The sequence below is a fragment of the Lynx canadensis genome, chromosome F1 (assembly GCF_007474595.2).
Source record: "Lynx canadensis isolate LIC74 chromosome F1, mLynCan4.pri.v2, whole genome shotgun sequence".
In the NCBI taxonomy this organism is placed as follows: Eukaryota; Metazoa; Chordata; class Mammalia; order Carnivora; family Felidae; genus Lynx; species Lynx canadensis.
In genome coordinates this window covers 39,500,705-39,517,343 of record NC_044319.2, presented here as the reverse complement: position 1 = coordinate 39,517,343, position 16,639 = coordinate 39,500,705, and the positions used below count along the sequence as shown (strand labels likewise).

Here is a 16,639-nt window from a genome sequence, read left to right as displayed (position 1 = left end):
GTCCCAGAGGCCTGAGACCTTAATTCAAAAGGTGGAAGTCTCTTGTATTCATTTCATATCAAACAGAGAGCCCTTGGCTCTTTCTCAGTCCCAAGCTCACCCTGGATGGAGCAGCTCCTGTAGTCTCCCCTTCCGGCCCCTCCCCCCCGGTTTGGGCCTTTTCACAGGTCCCCGGGTGCCCTGCTCACTGGGTTCCTCTTTTCTTGGCCACAGGTTTCTGCACTGAGGCGCCTGGCCAAACCCATGTCTGAGAGGGTGGCGGGGCGTGCAGGACCGAAGCCACCCATGCTGGACTCGGGGGCTGAGGTGTCAGCCAGTACCACCTCATCTGAGGCCGAATCAGGGGCCCGCTCTGTCTCCAGCATCGTGCGCCAGTGGAACCGCAAAATCAATCACTTCTTGGGGGACCACCCCGCGCCTGCCGTCAACGGCACCCGCCCTGCCAGGTGAGCCGGGCGGGCAGTACCCTGGCTTCCGTGGGCAGAGCGGGCAGAAATATGGGGGCAGGAGCAGAGAGAGGCAAGCTCAGGGGAAGTGTGGTCCCGTGACGGGTCCCCATGGCTGTTGGCTCAGGGCTGAGGGGGACCACGGAGCTACAGAGGCTGAGAGTGCTCCCTTCCAGGTGGTGGGGGGATGGGGATTAAAGAGTACACTTTTCATGATGAAATAAAATGATAAAAAACATGCATTTGCCCCCAAAAGAACATATTATTAACATTGTTTAAAATACAAAATACTATAGAGAACCTGGGGGTGGGGGAGGGAAATGTAGAAAGGGAGTATTCCCAACCAATTCCCTTTGCCTCTGTCTCCCAGAAAGAAGTTCCAGAAGAAGGGGGCCAGCCAGAGCTTTAGTAAGGCTGCCAGGCTCAAGTGGCAGTCCCTGGAGCGGAGGATCATTGACATCGTCATGCAGAGGATGACCATTGTCAACCTGGAGGCTGACATGGAGCGGCTCATCAAGGTGGGCCTGACCACAAGGAGCCTGGGGCTCCCGTCTCCCCTTCCTCCCCGTCTGCACTCCTCTGCCTGTCCTCTGCCACTTCTGACTCCTCCAGCTCATCAGACCTTCTCATCCCCATTCCGCTCGCTCCTTGTGCCTGCTCTGGAATCCGGAGGTGCAGGGGGGCCCAGGGACCCCACCTGGGGGGAGCTTTGGGCAGGGCTGGGCAGCAACCTGAGGTTTGTCCTCCATCACCCTCCCTGCAGAAAAGGGAGGAGCTGTTCCTCCTGCAGGAGGCGCTGCGGAGGAAGCGGGAGCGGCTGCAGGCTGAGAGCCCGGAGGAGGAGAAGGGGCTGCAGGAGCTGGCGGAGGAGATCGAGGTGCTGGCAGCCAACATTGACTACATCAACGACAGCATCACCGACTGCCAGGCCACCATCGTGCAGCTGGAGGAGACCAAGGTGCCCACAGGGCCTGGCCTGGCCTGGGCGGAGGCAGAAGGGATGAGGGGGGTGGGGGACAGTCTCAGTGACAAGGGATCTCTACCTCCCCATCGTAGGAGGAGCTGGACTCCACGGACACATCGGTGGTCATCAGTTCCTGCTCCCTGGCCGAAGCCCGTCTCTTGCTGGACAATTTCCTCAAGGCGTCCATTGACAAGGTGGGCCAGCAGCTCACCTCCCGGGCGGGGGGCCCAGCAGTCACAGGCGCCTCCGTGATCTACCCTCATGGTGAAGCACACAGGCCTGGCTCCTGAGCTGCGTCACTTACAGGCTAGGGCAAGCCGCCTCACCCCCGAGCCTCTGATTCCGAAGCTGTAAAGCTGGGGTGATGACAATAGCAAGCTCTTAGCTTGCTGCGTGGCTTTAACAAGATGATGCATGCAAAGGGCTTGGCATGATGCCTGGCACATAGCAGGGCCTCCATTAGAAGTGACCCTACGTGTCTGGTCCAGGCCCATCCACAGCAGGGCTCGAGTCTGCTGGGAGAAGCATGTATCTGTATGTCAGGACAGGGGCAGCGGGAAACAGATAGACCACGTTCCACTCAGGAAGATTTACACTCGGACATCAGATCAACCTGTCCTGTGCTCCTGTCCTCTCTCCCTGACAGCTGGCCAGGGGATGGGTCTCCTTCCCCCTGGGGCCTGTGGTCTTTGGGGACAGACACCATGTAGAGTGTCTGACAAGGTGGTGGGGAGACCCGCTCTGCTCGCACTAAGCTCTTAGCTCTACTCTGTGTTTTAGGGGACTGTGTTAGTCTCCTAGTGCTGCCATGACAAAGGGCCGCAGACTGGGTGGCCTAAACAACACAGATTGATTTTCTGAGTTCTGGAGGCTGAAAGTCCAAGATTAAGATGTCGGCAGGATTGGTTGCTTCTGAGGCCTTTCTCTTTGGTTTGTAAGCGAGTGCCTTCTCGCCTCGTGCAGTTTTCCCTCTGTGTGTGCCTGTGTCTTAATGTCTTCTTATTAGAAGGCCTCCAGTGATACTGGATTAGGGCCCACCCTAAGAACCCCATTTTAACCTAATTACCTGTTTAGAGACCCTATCTCCAAATACAGTCACATTCTGAAGTCCTGGGGGTTGGACTGTCAGCATGTGAATTTGGGAGGGTGGGGGCACAACTCAGCGCATAACAGGGGAACGTATCTAAGGCCACCTCTCCTGACATGTGTACACGGGGAAAGTTAGAAGGGTGGGGTTGCATCTCTGGTCTGGGGCAGGTACGAGGGTGATGTCTAGGAGTTAGCCCAGGTCTGGGACAGCAGGTACACGGGTGATGTCTGGGAGGGCCACCCTCCAAGGTGCCTTGGGAGCAGGTTGTCTGAGGGTGCTGATGAAGGTGCCCACAAAGCCAGGCTGGGAATTGTAACCCCTGGCCTGGTTCCTTGCCCACAGGGGCTACAAGTGGCACAGAAGGAGGCCCAGATCCGGCTGCTAGAGGGACGGCTGAGGCAGACAGACATAGCGGGTTCCTCCCAGAACCACTTGCTCCTGGATGCCCTGCGAGAGAAGGCTGAGACACACCCTGAACTGCAGGCCCTCATCTACAACGTGCAGCAGGGTATGGTGGGTGTGGGCAGAGGCCTCGAAGCTCCTAGATTCTTCTAGTGCTCCCTAGCTCCAACCCCTGGGGTGGGGGGACCTTCACCTCCCCAGAACTCCCCCAGAAGTCCCAGTCTGATCCCAGTGGGTGAGGTGTGGGAGGGAAGCCATCCCTTCTCCCCTCACTCTGTTGGGGCCTCTCATTACTCATCCCTCCTCCCTTCCACAGAGAATGGTTATGCCAGCACAGATGAGGAGATCTCAGAGTTCTCTGAGGGGAGGTGAGTTTCCAAGTCATGAGTGAGAGGATAGCTCATAGCATGAACCTGGGGCTGGGGGTGGGGGTTGCCATAGGATCCCAGGGCTAAGCCTAGATTTGGGGGCTCTTTGGAATCCATGAGTCTAAGGCTCAGAGAGCCAGAGGACAGGCTCTCAGTATCCTGAACTCCCTCTGCTTCTTCCTTAGCTTCTCCCAGTCATTCACCATGAAGGGTTCCACCAGCCATGATGATTTCAAGTTCAAGGTGAGCCCCATAGGAAGGCAGACAGGCTGCAGCAGGGCCAGTCTCCCTGTAGCCTGGTCTCCCGTCTTTCTGTAGCTCTGCCCCCACCCCCCAGCCCTGACCCAACAATATTGCCTCCAGCTGGGATAGAGATGCCCTGGGTTGGAATTGGGAGGTGCTCGGATATGTAACCCCGGTTACAACCCAACCCTTTTTGAGATAGGTGGAAGGTGGGAGAAATGGCTGGAGTCACAGCCTAATGATGTCACCAGAGCCAGAGGCCCTGCTTTCAAAAATTGCCCCGTTCCCCACCAGACTCTGCCTCAGGCTCTGAGTCAAAGACTAACTTAAGACCTCTAGCTATTCTGCATGCAGATTATTGATTCAATAATATGGGAGTCAACAATGGGGGAGTTCACCTACCAGTGAGGGGTCAGTTATTAATCTGAACCAAGAAAAAGAATTTATTAAAGAGAGAAGGGTAAAGGGGCGCCTGGGTGGCGCAGTCGGTTAAGCGTCCGACTTCAGCCAGGTCACGATCTCGCGGTCCGTGAGTTCGAGCCCCGCGTCGGGCTCTGGGCTGATGGCTCAGAGCCTGGAGCCTGTTTCCGATTCTGTGTCTCCCTCTCTCTCTGCCCCTCCCCCGTTCATGCTCTGTCTCTCTCTGTCCCAAAAATAAATAAACGTTGAAAAAAAAAAAATTTAAAAAAAAAAAAAAAAAAAAAAAAAGAGAGAAGGGTAGGGACTGCAGACTGGGAACAGTGAGTTGTGCATAGTTTTTGGATAAACTGATTAGCTGGTGACCAGGAAAGAGGTCAGTCTGGGCATTCTGTGTGTGCACAGTCCAAATAAGGGCAGTAAAACCCTTTCGGTTGCTTTGGATTCTCTACAAGTCTTGAGAGATGGTCTCTGTGTGGTGTTCACCTGGATCTTCCATTAGTGGTTTCACCATCGGCCAAGTGGCACTATTTCCTTCATTAGAATTCTCCCAGCTCTCCTGTTATGTTTGGGCAAGTTGGTTCACCCCAGTCCTTCTGTTCCCAGGGTGAGCCCAAGCTGTCTGCCCAAATGAAGGCTGTGTCGGCCGAGTGCCTGGGTCCCCCACTGGATATCTCCACCAAGAACATCACCAAGTCCCTGGCCTCCCTTGTCGAGATCAAAGAGGATGGAGTGGGCTTCTCCGTACGAGACCCCTACTACCGGGACAAGGTCTCACGCACCATCAGCCTGCCCACCAGAGGCAGTACTTTGTAAGGAGGAGGGCCAGCCATGTGGGTCAGGGTGGGCAGGGAGTTAGGTCTGGGCCTCACTGGACTCTTCTGTTCTAGCCCCCGGCAGTCTCGAGCCACGGAGACATCACCGCTGACCCGAAGGAAGTCGTATGACCGAGGGCAGCCCATTAGGTGAGAGCATGTTCCGGAACCTGCACCAGAGTCACTGCCGTCCTTGGATGCATGAATCGCTGTGATGTTCTACTCTGTAGATAATCAGGCATACTTTAATCTGGGCTGGTCTGACTAAGTCATTCAGCTTCCCCCAGTGGCCCCTTCCCCATCCTGTCAGGCATGGGCTCAGGAAATATCATCTCCATAAGCACCTTGAACTGGATGGCTAAGCCTGCTGCCCAAAACTGTTGGCTGATATGAGCTCAACATTGGTGGCTTTGTCGTGGCTTCAACTAGTCATTGTACTGATATGCTTCAGCTCCTTTTCATAACCACGGGTACTTGGGAGGTCTCAGCCCTTTCTAAAGTCTTGTCATGTGAGGAGCGTAGAAGTTTAAAGAAAAACCAGGAGATGATTGCAGAATGGTGGCCAAGTCTCTAATTGGTTAGCCATTCATAGCACTATGACCCACAGAACTTCTGCTGGTCACCAGATGCCTCCTGGGATCATCTGGCATGCACTTAGTTTTCAGAGAGCTTTGATGCTTTCTCCAAGTCATACAGCTTTGTACTAGAAGAGCAGGGGCTCAAGATGACCTCTTGCCACCACACGACCTGATGGGAGACAGGAGGATTTGCTCAAGCTCCCAGCCCTCCCTCCAGTCCAAAGCCGGGGCAGATGCCCATACCAGTGGCTTGTGGTGGGGGCCTTCAGTGGGGAGGAGTTGCATGGATATCTGTATACTAGGGGCCTCATAGACCATCATCACTTCACCCGGGAACTGAGAGAACACACTTGAGCTGCGGTCTGAGGGCTTTAGGCTGAACTCATGAAGACCCTTCAAAGGAAGGGAGGGTGTAGGCCAAACCCGATGACAGCTTTCCAAGGAGAGGAAATGTTGGGCTATTGCAATGGGGTGGTACAGTGAAGTCTTGGACCCTTCCCTGACGATACAGTCAATCCTCAGTATTCATGGTACTTAACGTTCTATCTAATCACTGTGAACATGGAATTAGTTCACTGAACTAATACTGAACCACTGCTTGTGGGGAAATTCAGGGGTAGGTTCTGGAGAGCTTCCGGTCATGACATTTTTGTCAGCCAGTCGATATAGAACCTTGTTTTATGTGTGTTTCTGTTTAAAGACATCCCATTTAATATATATTGTCAATTCATTAACATTGAACTTGCAGTCAACGGCACTGTAACTCACACCTGAATGAAGCTTTTCTAACACATGTATTTTCTCCATAAGACACATTTCAGCCTTCATGTGCTTAGACATGTGCCAGACAGCCCTTCAGGACTATGCTTTGGGGGTATTTTAAGCAGTGAAATCACCAACGAAAAGCACAAAAATGCAAAAAACATGGCCCTAAATAGACCACAAGAAGGCCACTTGTTTACGGTAGGAGAGCAAGAAGGCAGAGGGACGCCTCATTTGACCTCTGCTGAGAAGGTGTGCATCTGGGGACTTGAATTTTTGGCTGCTCTGCTCCATGTCTGGGAATGACCCCAAAGCACTGTGAGAGTTAATTTGGGATCACAAATCCGTTTTAATGCGCAAGTAAACTCCCAGATACAGAAGCCATGAATAATGAGGATGGACTGTTTCAGAACGGCATCCAGGAGCTTAACCCGGAGCTGGGATCATTGCACAGCAGGCCCCGCCCTGCAGGCCTTAGAACCAAGACAGAAGGTGGTGTGGGAAACAGTGCGCGTGTGAGGCTGTGGGCTGGGGGTGTGGTCACTGACAGATGCTGCTGTGTCCCCACTCGCCAGGTCCACAGAAGTGGGATTCACGCCCCCTTCGTCCCCTCCTACTCGGCCCCGCAACGACCGTAACGTCTTCTCTCGTCTCACCAGTAATCAGAGCCAAGGGTCAGCACTGGACAAGTAAGAGCCAGGGCGGGCCAGGGAGGGCGCTGCAGAGGTGGGTTGATCCTTGACGCAGGCAGGGTTGGGGCAGACGGCAGACCCTGACCACGCTGCTCCAGCCCCTCTGAGAGACGAGGCTCTGAAGCTCTTCTGCTGGTGTCTCTGTTCTTTCTATTCTAACTGTGGACCCTTCCTCCCCTACCCCACCCCCAGCATGCTGGGACCTCAGGAGAGGGCAAGAAGGAAGCCACAGGGACAGGGGGCAGTCAGGTGGGGATGTTCACACAGGTCAGCCCCCCCCCCCCATAGGGCCTCACCAGAACTGTGTCTTGAATCCTCTGCTGATTCTTCGACTCTTGGATTCTTCTCTGAAGCCCCTTCCTGGCACTTCAGCCACTCCCTCCCTGCCACACATGCTCAGGCGAGGTCCCAGTGGCCCTTGTGCACTGTCCCAGCAGAAAGGGACTCCCTAATTGCCTTCACATGGCAGGATCAGCCCGACTGATGTGTTCAGCTCCCACTGGGCTGCTGTGACTACGGATAGTCGAGTGGGTATTAACAGCAATCCTGTGCGTTCAGAAGGTGCCTTCGCTGTGCACCCTGCTTTCATATATGTGATTCACGTGGACTATAATCAACCATGAGAACTCTCTTCCCTGTTTTACAGAAGAGGAAATGAGGTTTAAAGAGGCCCAAGGACATTTACCTAGAAGGTGACAGACTTGGGCCCAGAACCTGGGGCCTCTGACGTGCTCCAGCATACGTTCCTCCCAGTGGGACTCTGCCTTGGGAGAGGGGGGACCCTGTCCTCCCCGTGCTCCTCTCTGTGCTCCCTACACTCTGGACCTTGCCCCAGCCCTCTGCAACTCTCTGCAGCCTCTGAGAGGGCTCTTCTCTTGGCTCCCTAAAAGCATCTCTACCCTGGCAGGGAGGAAGGCGGCAGCGCTGTTGTTCAGGGCAGCCCAGGCTAGAAAGTGCTAGCTCTTGCACCTGGTACCTGACATCAGCCCTTCTCCACAGAACTGTCTCTTGCCAGGTCAAAATACTGCTCCCTCCCCAAACCCACCTTGGCTCAGTTTCTGTTTTGGAAGGAGCGTATGGAGCCTGGACCAGGCCCACCAGGGTGCCCCCACCCCCACCATACCTTTACAGTCAGCAGGTCCCTTTTCCAGAAGCATGGAGGTGGGACTCTGGCCATTCCAGCCTGGTTGTCTTGCAGACCTTGGCCCTGTCCAGTGGACCAGATCTTGGAGTCCAGGCATGGTATAGACTCAGCTCCTAGGCCCATCCCAGCGGGCTTGCTGGGGACAGTGGGCTTTGTAAATAAGTCCCTGAGGAATCGCTGGAAGAAGCCAGCTCCCGGGGGTGGGGGGTGGAGGGGGTAGATAAGATCAGGCATGGCTTTTGGCCTCAGGCATGTAGGAACGTTGCTGGGGCAGGGCAGGGTGTTCCCAGCTTGTACGATGGGGCAGCCAGGGGCTTGGAACCGGCAAATGACCCACGAGCTGAACGTCGCCCTGGAGCGTGGCCCTCTCCTCACTCCTACCCTGTTAGCTGAGGGACCCCTGGCGGCCGGCCTCTCCCCACCTCCTCTCCTGCTTCCCTTAGCGCCCTTGCCCTCTGCCTCTCCCCGCTGCCCTTGAAGAGAATAACCTGCCCTCTGACCTTCCACGCTGCTGCTGCCTCTGCCATCCCTTCGTGTGTTTTCCTCTCTCCCCTAATCCAGCTAATTTTCTGCCCTCCCCAGGTCTGATGACAGCGACTCCTCTTTGTCGGAGGTCCTGAGGTACACACAGAATGTCTCCCGTGTTGGCTTCCCAGCTCTCACTCTCTACTGTCCCCTCTCTGCCTCTTGCTCCACCTCCCCTCCCGCCTGCACACCTGAGTCCTCAGCATGCCGCCCTCCCCACTGGCCTGCCTCTCCCTCCCCCGTGGTTCCTCCCTCTCAGGGTTGCTGCGTGGCCTCAGACTGGCCAGGCCCGGCTGGAGCTGGGGGCTTGGGGAGGGGTGCACAGTTGCTTGCCACAGGCACTGTTCTCTTCTTATCACCTGGGCAGGGAGGGGGAAAGCATGGGAGCCCGGGGTTGTCTGGGGCTGGGACCGAGCTCTGCTGAGGGGCTAGGGTGAGGGGGCACGGCTGCGGAAAGCCTGGGGGCCTGTAGGGCCCAGCTGGGCAGGGGTTGGTGGCCGTCCCCAGCATCCTTGTGACTTGCTCAGCTTGTGCCAGTGAGGTGCACATTTCAGACCTTGGCTCTGAGAAGAGCAGCAAGGGGGGCGGTGCCTGCTGCCCACATCTCCTGGTACGTGGACCTCGGGTGCTAGGAGACCTCCTTTCCCAGCTTTGGGATGACCAGTGGCCAGTTTCTCCAGCTACCCCAGCATAGCACCCTACTACGAGGAGCATGTCCTAGGACCTGGTGGGCCTGAGCTCCTGCTGGGCGGAGAGCTCCCTCCAGCTCTCCCAGTGCCCACTGCTCACTGCACCTGCTGCCCGGGCTATTGATGTCTTTGCAAACCTGCCTGCAGGGAGCGAGGCTTTACCACCGCGAGAAGCTAGCCAGACTACCAGCCTCTCTCATAACCTTAAAGAGGGTTATCCTTGTGATATACTTTCCACAGCAGTCTTGGGCTTTTTTCCCCAGCCACACAGCTGGGCCCAAACCAGTGTCCGAAGCAGGTATCTTTGGGGGCTCGTGTGTGTGACATCCAGCTGGCATCTGGCCCTGTCTGATTGCCATCCTTGCAGGGGGGCCTGGCTGAGTCCATGGGGGCTCTGACCAGCACTGTGGGAAGAACACTGGTCACTTCAGTAGCCCACAGGCCACGGCATCACTGTCAGGATCATTGTTCTCTTTGGAAAAGAACTAGAACATATTTTGAGACTTGCACATAACTTGGCCAGGGTCTCATTCCAAAAGACCCTCATTGAGAAAAAAACAAAAAAAAAAACATCCCCAGAACCTCCAGCAGGCCGGCGTAGCAAAATCCTCTTGCTCACTGAGGACAAGCCTTATTCTCCCTCCCAGAACGTTCGTGGGAAACGAGGAGGTGCTTCTCCAGGTGTATGTGGCCTCATTCCCCAGGGGGCCTCGACATCCCTAACCCAGAGCTGAGCTGAGGGCCCCTAAAGGGATTAAATTAGGCCTTTGTAAATGACAGTCACAGGTCTGACCATGCAGGTCCAAAAGGGGCTCATGGGTGGGCGGGAGTGTATGTGTGCACACTTGCACACACGTGTGCATTTATCAGCTCCAGAAGTCGCTGACAGATGACACCGAGGTGCTTGGGGGGTGACAACCCGAGCATCCTCCCTCTCTGCACCCCTCACCTCACCTGCTGGGTTAACTGCAGCAGCAGGGAGGAGTCATAGTTGCTGCAGGAGCCAGTGCAGCCCTTGGGCCTCTGCCCTGCCTCGCCGGGGCGTCCGTGCATTTACGTCTCAGGATCTGGTCGGGCGGGCATCAGATGGCAACTCCCCATGGGCAGGGCCCACGTCTCCTTCCTGCTGTGCCTAGCACACGGTTTGCTCCCAGAAGTGCTCAAGATGGTGACTGACAGGCTGTTGTGCAGACAGGCCCTCCCCACCTGCACAGCCTATTCCCAGCTCTCAGGCACTGAGGGCATTTGGCCAGAGTCTCTGGGGTCTCCTTCATTAGGCCTTAGTCCTCTCTCCATTCTGCCCCCTCTTATCTGTGTACCTTACTCAACCCGGCCTCAGTCTTCCCGGCTGACAGGTGCCCCCTTTCTCCCTCTCTCCTGGGAAGGGGCATCATCACCCCCGTTGGAGGAGCCAAGGGTGCGAGGACAGCCCCACTGCAGTGCGTCTCCATGGCCGAGGGCCACACCAAGCCCATCCTCTGCCTGGACGCCACGGATGAGCTGCTGTTCACAGGATCCAAAGGTGAGTAGAACCCAGACTGGCCTGGTAGGGTTAGGTCTCACACCCATCCCTGCTTCCTTTGCCAGAGCGGGCTGTAAAGATGAAAACACAGAGCCCCCAGGAGTTGAGGACGTGGGGTCAGCTTGCTTGCTACCTTGTCTCATGGCTCTTGCCTTGGCTCAAGGATCCCTGGCTTGGGTGCCCCTGACCAAGTCTCCCCTCATAGCTCATCCTAGTGGCTCCATCCAGCATTTCCTTCCGAAGCTTCCTCAGAAATTCCAGGAAGCTTCTCAGGTGCCCCACCCTGTCTCCTCATCCCAGTCCCCCAACCCTACTACCCCCTGACATCTACCCCAGCACTTTCATCTAAGAAATCCCTATGATCTTGGCAGTGGGACCTCACACAGTCACGATTACTTAATCACAGCAACAAAATCAGAAAAGTCTTACCAGCAGAAAGAACAGTTCTGCAGTAGACCTGTCAATAGAAAGACAGTCATATACATATATATTTGCACGGCGAGAAGGGGCCGAGTTGTCAATCCAGGTGTGATCTGTTGATTCCAAGTTTTCTCCGTAAGATTTGCTCGCCGTTTGTTCATTGATCGTGTCAGCTATTAGCCATTGTAGGAATAGACACCAAAAGCTTAAGAATTTTATTTTAGCCCAGGGCACCTTGGCCACACACACAGAACTCTGGTCTTTGTATAGAGTTTGCTTGAGAAACCCTGGCCTAAAGTTCTAACGGACTTCTCGCCGGGGTTTTTCTGGGCGCACACACACCACGTGAGCATGCACGAGCCCATCTTTCTCTTCCTTAGACCTAGGGCTCCTCCCTCTGGATGTCTGTGGACCGTCTCCCCCATCCTCCACAACCCCCGTGCAGGGGGAGCGTGCATGACCGGCCCCTGCTAACGGACATCTGCCCTCCCCCCCGCCTCTCTCCCTGTCCCTTCCAGACCGCAGCTGTAAGATGTGGAACTTGGTCACGGGCCAGGAGATCGCGGCGCTAAAGGGCCACCCCAACAACGTGGTGTCTATCAAGTACTGCAGCCATTCCGGGCTTGTGTTCTCCGTGTCTACCTCCTACATCAAGGTGTGGGACATCCGGGACTCCGCCAAGTGCATTCGGACCCTCACGTAGGTACTCCCCCAGTTGGCTCGTGGTGGTGGGCTGGGTGCCAGCACTCAGCCCTGGTGACCTACTCAGTATAGCCCAGTCCAGCTACTTGGACACGGAGGCCCTTATAGTCACATGGATTTGACCTGAATCTGGGGGACAAAGTGAGATCCCTGGGCTAGGGGACAGCGTCCAGGGCAGCAACTTGAATGAGCCTTTGCACTGTTTGGCCCCCTCGCTTCATCTCAGCCTCCCGGGCCCTGGCCCTGGGGTGTGCTGGGAGGCCCCCTGTGAGTCTGAAAGGGGAGCCGGGAATCAGGGTGGCCCCAGCAGACGGCAGCAGACTCCAAAGCCGCGCTGGCCACCTAGCTGCCTAAATGAGCCGCCAGAGCTGGTCCTGATCCCCGACCCTGACGGTCTCAGGTGGACAGACGTGCGGGAGACAGAAGTGAGACAAGGGCTCCAGCAAAGTGAAATTGTTTCCTAACAGAAGTCTTGCTCACCCTTGTGTTTACGTTATAAGCTGTCATCTGTGATTTAACTTGATCCTTTCAAAAGAGTAAACACAGAGGATTTTTAGGGCAGTGAAACTCTGCTGTGTGAGACTATAATGGTGGATACGGGTCATTACACATTTGTCCAAACCTCACACCATGAGTGAGCCCTCAGGTCAGCTGTGGACGGTGGGGGATTATGATGTGTCCATTTGGGTCCGTCGGTTGTAGCAAACACACCCTTCTGGTGGGGATGTCGGTAAGGGGGGGAGGGCTGTGCATGCGTGGGGGCAGGGGATATGGGAAACCTTCCCCTCAATTTTGCTGTGATCCTGTAATTTCTCTAAGAGTAGTCTTTTTAAAAAACCAAAGAAGCGCAGGAAATAGAATGCGTATTATCACCTCTTTTTAAAGAGGAGGAAACTGGGGCGCCTGGGTGGCGCAGTCGGTTAAGCGTCCGACTTCAGCCAGGTCACGATCTCGCGGTCCGCGAGTTCGAGCCCCGCGTCGGGCTCTGGGCTGATGGCTCAGAGCCTGGAGCCTGTTTCCGATTCTGTGTCTCCCTCTCTCTCTGCCCCTCCCCCGTTCATGCTCTGTCTCTCTCTGTCCCCAAAATAAAAATAAAAAACGTTGAAAAAAGAAAAAAAAAAAATTTAAAGAGGAGGAAACTGAGACTCAGAAAGATTAAGCGTTTTCCACCAGACCCCGGTTCAAACCCAGTCCCCTGACTGAGTCTTACCGTCTTTTTCTGCTGGGTGGGGAGTGGCACTATCACCATTGGTCTCCCCCACGCCAGACTAGAAACTTCTAAGAGGAGCTTGGCTCCTCTCCGTCGGTCAGGGAAGACTTCTTGGAAGAACTGGGTTATCAGGCCTGGTCTGAGTGAGGTTTGCTCAGTTTCCTGCCTGTATGGATGGACCGCTTTGATCTCTGACCTTGCTTTCCTTGCTTGTGGCAGGTCCTCGGGCCAGGTGACCTCAGGCGACGCCTGTGCTGCCGCATCCACCCGTGCTATCACCAGCGCTCAGGGGGAGCATCAGATCAACCAGATCGCCCTCAGCCCTTCAGGCACCATGCTGTATGCTGCCTCGGGCAATGCCGTCCGCATCTGGGAGCTCAGCAGGTCAGGGAGATGCGTGGGGGGCAGCAGGGGGCTTGGCGTGGCGGAGGTGGGTACGCTGATCGCGGCTCTGGGTGCCACACTCCAGGGCTGTCAGGACCCGGGGATCCTCTGCTTCCCCGTGCTGTCGGCCTTGTGTCCCTGCTCTGAGATGCAGGTCCCGTGTTCCCCAAGATCCCTGGGACCCAGGACAGCTTATGTCTAGATTGTTCATCTTGTTTTGAGGGAGGGAGAGTGCCCTGGCCAGATCTATTCATTCCAGGATGGACCCGGCCACCACAACCCAGGGTTCCCTCTGATCTATCTCCCCCCACCGGCGGGCCTCTCCCCACCCGCAGGTTCCAGCCCGTTGGCAAGCTGACTGGCCACATTGGCCCTGTGATGTGCCTGACGGTCACCCAGACCGCCAGCCAGCACGACCTGGTGGTGACGGGCTCCAAGGACCACTACGTTAAGGTACCTAAGAAGACCTCCCTCTGCGGCCTGGGGCAGGGGGTGGGGGGCATTCTCTGCGTTTCTTCTGTCTGCTCCCCCCACCCCATCGCTTTGGGAATACTCATGAAATATAATGAGACTTCTGGGGATTTATGCTGAAGAAATCACCCCAAAGAAGCAAGCAGGTGTGTGCAGAAAGTAGATGGCAGCGATATTTTGTAAATGGTGAAGAATTTAAAACCACTAAATGTCCAAGGGTCGAATAGCAGTCACATAAATTAGGGAAAACCTGCTGAATGGGCTGCAGCGCACCTACTGAAATGATAAAATGAGAACAAAACACAAAGGATGCAAAACAACACTAATTCCGTTTGCTCCCCGATTGCATCACTGAAAGCTATATGTACACGGTCAGAAACTGGAAAGCAGTAGAGAAGCAGAGGGTGGTCGGTGCTATGATGAATGTTTCTATTTAAAGTACAAGTAATATTTATTACAAAATAAAAGGAATTTAAAAGGAGGTTCACACCCCAAACCCACCTTTCTCCAGATCGGCTGCATGTTGAGCTGTGTTAATTTCAGCCAGTCTCCCCCTACCCCTTGCTCCAGTCCCCTTAGGAAGGGTCAAGACCCGAGCCTTCAGAGGCCTCCGTCCTTGGAAGAAGCAGTGTTCCTCCGGGACCCCTTTCCTGCTGGGGACACCTCTCTCCCCCAGGACAGTGGCTACTGCCCTGGGCCGGGCAAACTGGGTCTGTGGGCTCCTGGGGACCACAGTGCTGTGTGATAGCAGGGGGGTGGCCCTGGCCCTGGCCCTCCTCCCTCGGTCTCTACTCCCTTGGGCCCTCCCTACCAGCCTCTCCTCCTGCAGATGTTCGAGTTGGGCGAGTGTGTGACCGGCACCATTGGCCCCACCCACAACTTTGAGCCCCCGCACTATGATGGCATCGAGTGTCTTGCCATCCAGGGAGACATCCTCTTCAGTGGCTCCCGGGATAATGGCATCAAGAAATGGGATCTGGAACAGCAGGAGCTCATCCAGGTATGGAGGGTGGAAGGGAAGGGGGGGGGGGGGGCTAGGGTGGGGCTGTTCCCCAGTCCAGGCAGGGCCTTGGGGACCCAGGGTGTTGGGCCAGAGCCTCCTCAGCTTTCCTGTTGTCCACCCTCTTCCCCTTTGTGTCCACTCCCCTGCCTCCCTGCAGCACCGCCCCCCCCCCCCCTTTTCCCCATTACGCAGCGGCTTTCAGGAAAGGGGGCTGCTCTCAGCCACTAGGTTTGACTCTAAAGCTGAGTCACCATGTTCCCTTTCCTGAGCATTTAACCCTGGGAGGGCTGAAGAGTTCTCCACCAGTGCAGGATCTTGGGTTTGTCCCGGGATGGGGGAGCACCAAAGGACCCATCTCTGGGCCCCTGCAATCCCTACCATGGGCCCGCCTGGCCTGCCTCCTGGACCAGTGATGCCTACCTGGGGACCTCAGAGGCAGAGGGGATCCTGGTAGCTGTCCTTCGTGGCACAGGGTCCTCTGCTGGCTTCTGCCCACTCAGCACTGGCCCCAGCCCTCACTGGCGCTGTTCCTTCCGCAGCAAATCCCCAATGCACACAAGGACTGGGTGTGTGCCCTGGCCTTTGTCCCGGGCCGCCCCATGCTGCTGAGCGCCTGCCGCGCGGGCGTCATCAAGGTCTGGAACGTGGATAACTTCACGCCCATCGGAGAGATCAGGGGTCACGACAGCCCCATCAACGCCATCTGCACCAATGCCAAGCACATCTTCACTGCTTCCAGGTGGGTGCTGGGCAGAGAGGTCTGCTTTTGTTCCCCACCCCGGTCCCCGGTGTGGGCAGGGCAGGCTGGGGAGCCTCGGGCCCCCCTGCAGCTATCCTAACAGGCTCGGTTCGTGGAGCAGACCCCACAGCACCTGCTAGCCTGTGCTGGCCTTCAAAGAGTGCCTAGCGGGGGCAGGGGAGCAGGAAGGTGCTGGGCCCCAGGTCAGGACTCACCCCCTTATCTGCAAGCCTTTCCTGCCCCTCACAGAGCAGCCCCCACCCTGCTGTCTTTACACCCCCCCCTCCCCCATCCACGAATCTCAGACCACAGAGCAGGCCTGCCACCCCCTGGACTCGCCTCTCTCCCGCCCCAGCTCTGGTCCCCATCCAGGGGATGGCCAGGCCCTCTGTCCCACAGGGGAGCTCCTCAGAGGGGTCTCTTCTTTTTCCTTCTCGTCCGACCGTGTCCCTTCTCTCCCCTCTTTCCCTCCCCATGTCCTCTTGCCTCTCCTCTCTGCCTCTCTGCCTCTCTCCCCCAACAGTGACTGCCGGGTAAAGGTGTGGAATTACGTCCCCGGACTCACCCCCTGCCTTCCTCGCCGGGTCCTGGCCATAAAGGGCCGAGCCACCACCCTGCCTTGACACTCCCCTCCCGTCTCCTCTCTCATTCCCCCCTCTTTCCTTTTCCCTCTCTTTCTCCACTTCGGTCTGAGCTGCTTCTCAACGGTATGAGATTATTTTACTCCTCCTCCCTACTCTCCCTTCACGCCCTGCCTGGCCTGGAGTGAATGCCCTGCCTGCCCCTCTTCCTCCCACCCTCCTCTTCCGAGCATGACCAGTGGGACAGACCCCCAGGAGAGGGGTGCCAGGTGGCAGCAGGCAGAGGGGGGAGCAGCCAGGCCTGGACAAAACAAAACAACACAACACCAACGAAAACCCATGATGAGAATTCTGTTGGGGACGTTGAGAGCACAGGCCCTCTCCCTCTGCCCAGCAGCCACCCCTCCACCCCTGCAGTCCGCCCTCATCCTAAGCAATGCTTGCCCTTTGGCCCCAGCCACATTTGGGGAGT

The 16,639-nt window shown here is 56.3% G+C and overlaps 1 protein-coding gene across 3 annotated transcripts in view; it reads left to right on the top strand.

Moving 5' to 3' along the window:
- Nucleotides 1-16,639, top strand: part of KIF21B (kinesin family member 21B) — a 50,487-nt gene that overhangs the window by 29,444 nt on the left and 4,404 nt on the right. For 2 of the 3 annotated variants that reach the window (XR_003966091.1, XM_030303441.1), the window contains exons 18-34: nucleotides 214-446; nucleotides 817-964; nucleotides 1,210-1,404; nucleotides 1,503-1,604; nucleotides 2,843-3,008; nucleotides 3,219-3,270; nucleotides 3,456-3,513; nucleotides 4,537-4,742; nucleotides 4,821-4,895; nucleotides 6,661-6,774; nucleotides 8,504-8,542; nucleotides 10,521-10,657; nucleotides 11,596-11,776; nucleotides 13,209-13,373; nucleotides 13,709-13,826; nucleotides 14,674-14,844; nucleotides 15,387-15,586. Coding sequence is in view for 2 of the 3 variants with exons in the window: in XM_030303441.1 (XP_030159301.1) it covers nucleotides 214-446; nucleotides 817-964; nucleotides 1,210-1,404; nucleotides 1,503-1,604; nucleotides 2,843-3,008; nucleotides 3,219-3,270; nucleotides 3,456-3,513; nucleotides 4,537-4,742; nucleotides 4,821-4,895; nucleotides 6,661-6,774; nucleotides 8,504-8,542; nucleotides 10,521-10,657; nucleotides 11,596-11,776; nucleotides 13,209-13,373; nucleotides 13,709-13,826; nucleotides 14,674-14,844; nucleotides 15,387-15,586 (2,360 nt within the window). In the remaining variant the exon portion in view is untranslated. The remainder of the gene's footprint in view (nucleotides 1-213; nucleotides 447-816; nucleotides 965-1,209; nucleotides 1,405-1,502; nucleotides 1,605-2,842; nucleotides 3,009-3,218; nucleotides 3,271-3,455; nucleotides 3,514-4,536; nucleotides 4,743-4,820; nucleotides 4,896-6,660; nucleotides 6,775-8,503; nucleotides 8,543-10,520; nucleotides 10,658-11,595; nucleotides 11,777-13,208; nucleotides 13,374-13,708; nucleotides 13,827-14,673; nucleotides 14,845-15,386; nucleotides 15,587-16,639) is intronic. The other variant, XM_030303442.1, reaches the window with a different exon arrangement.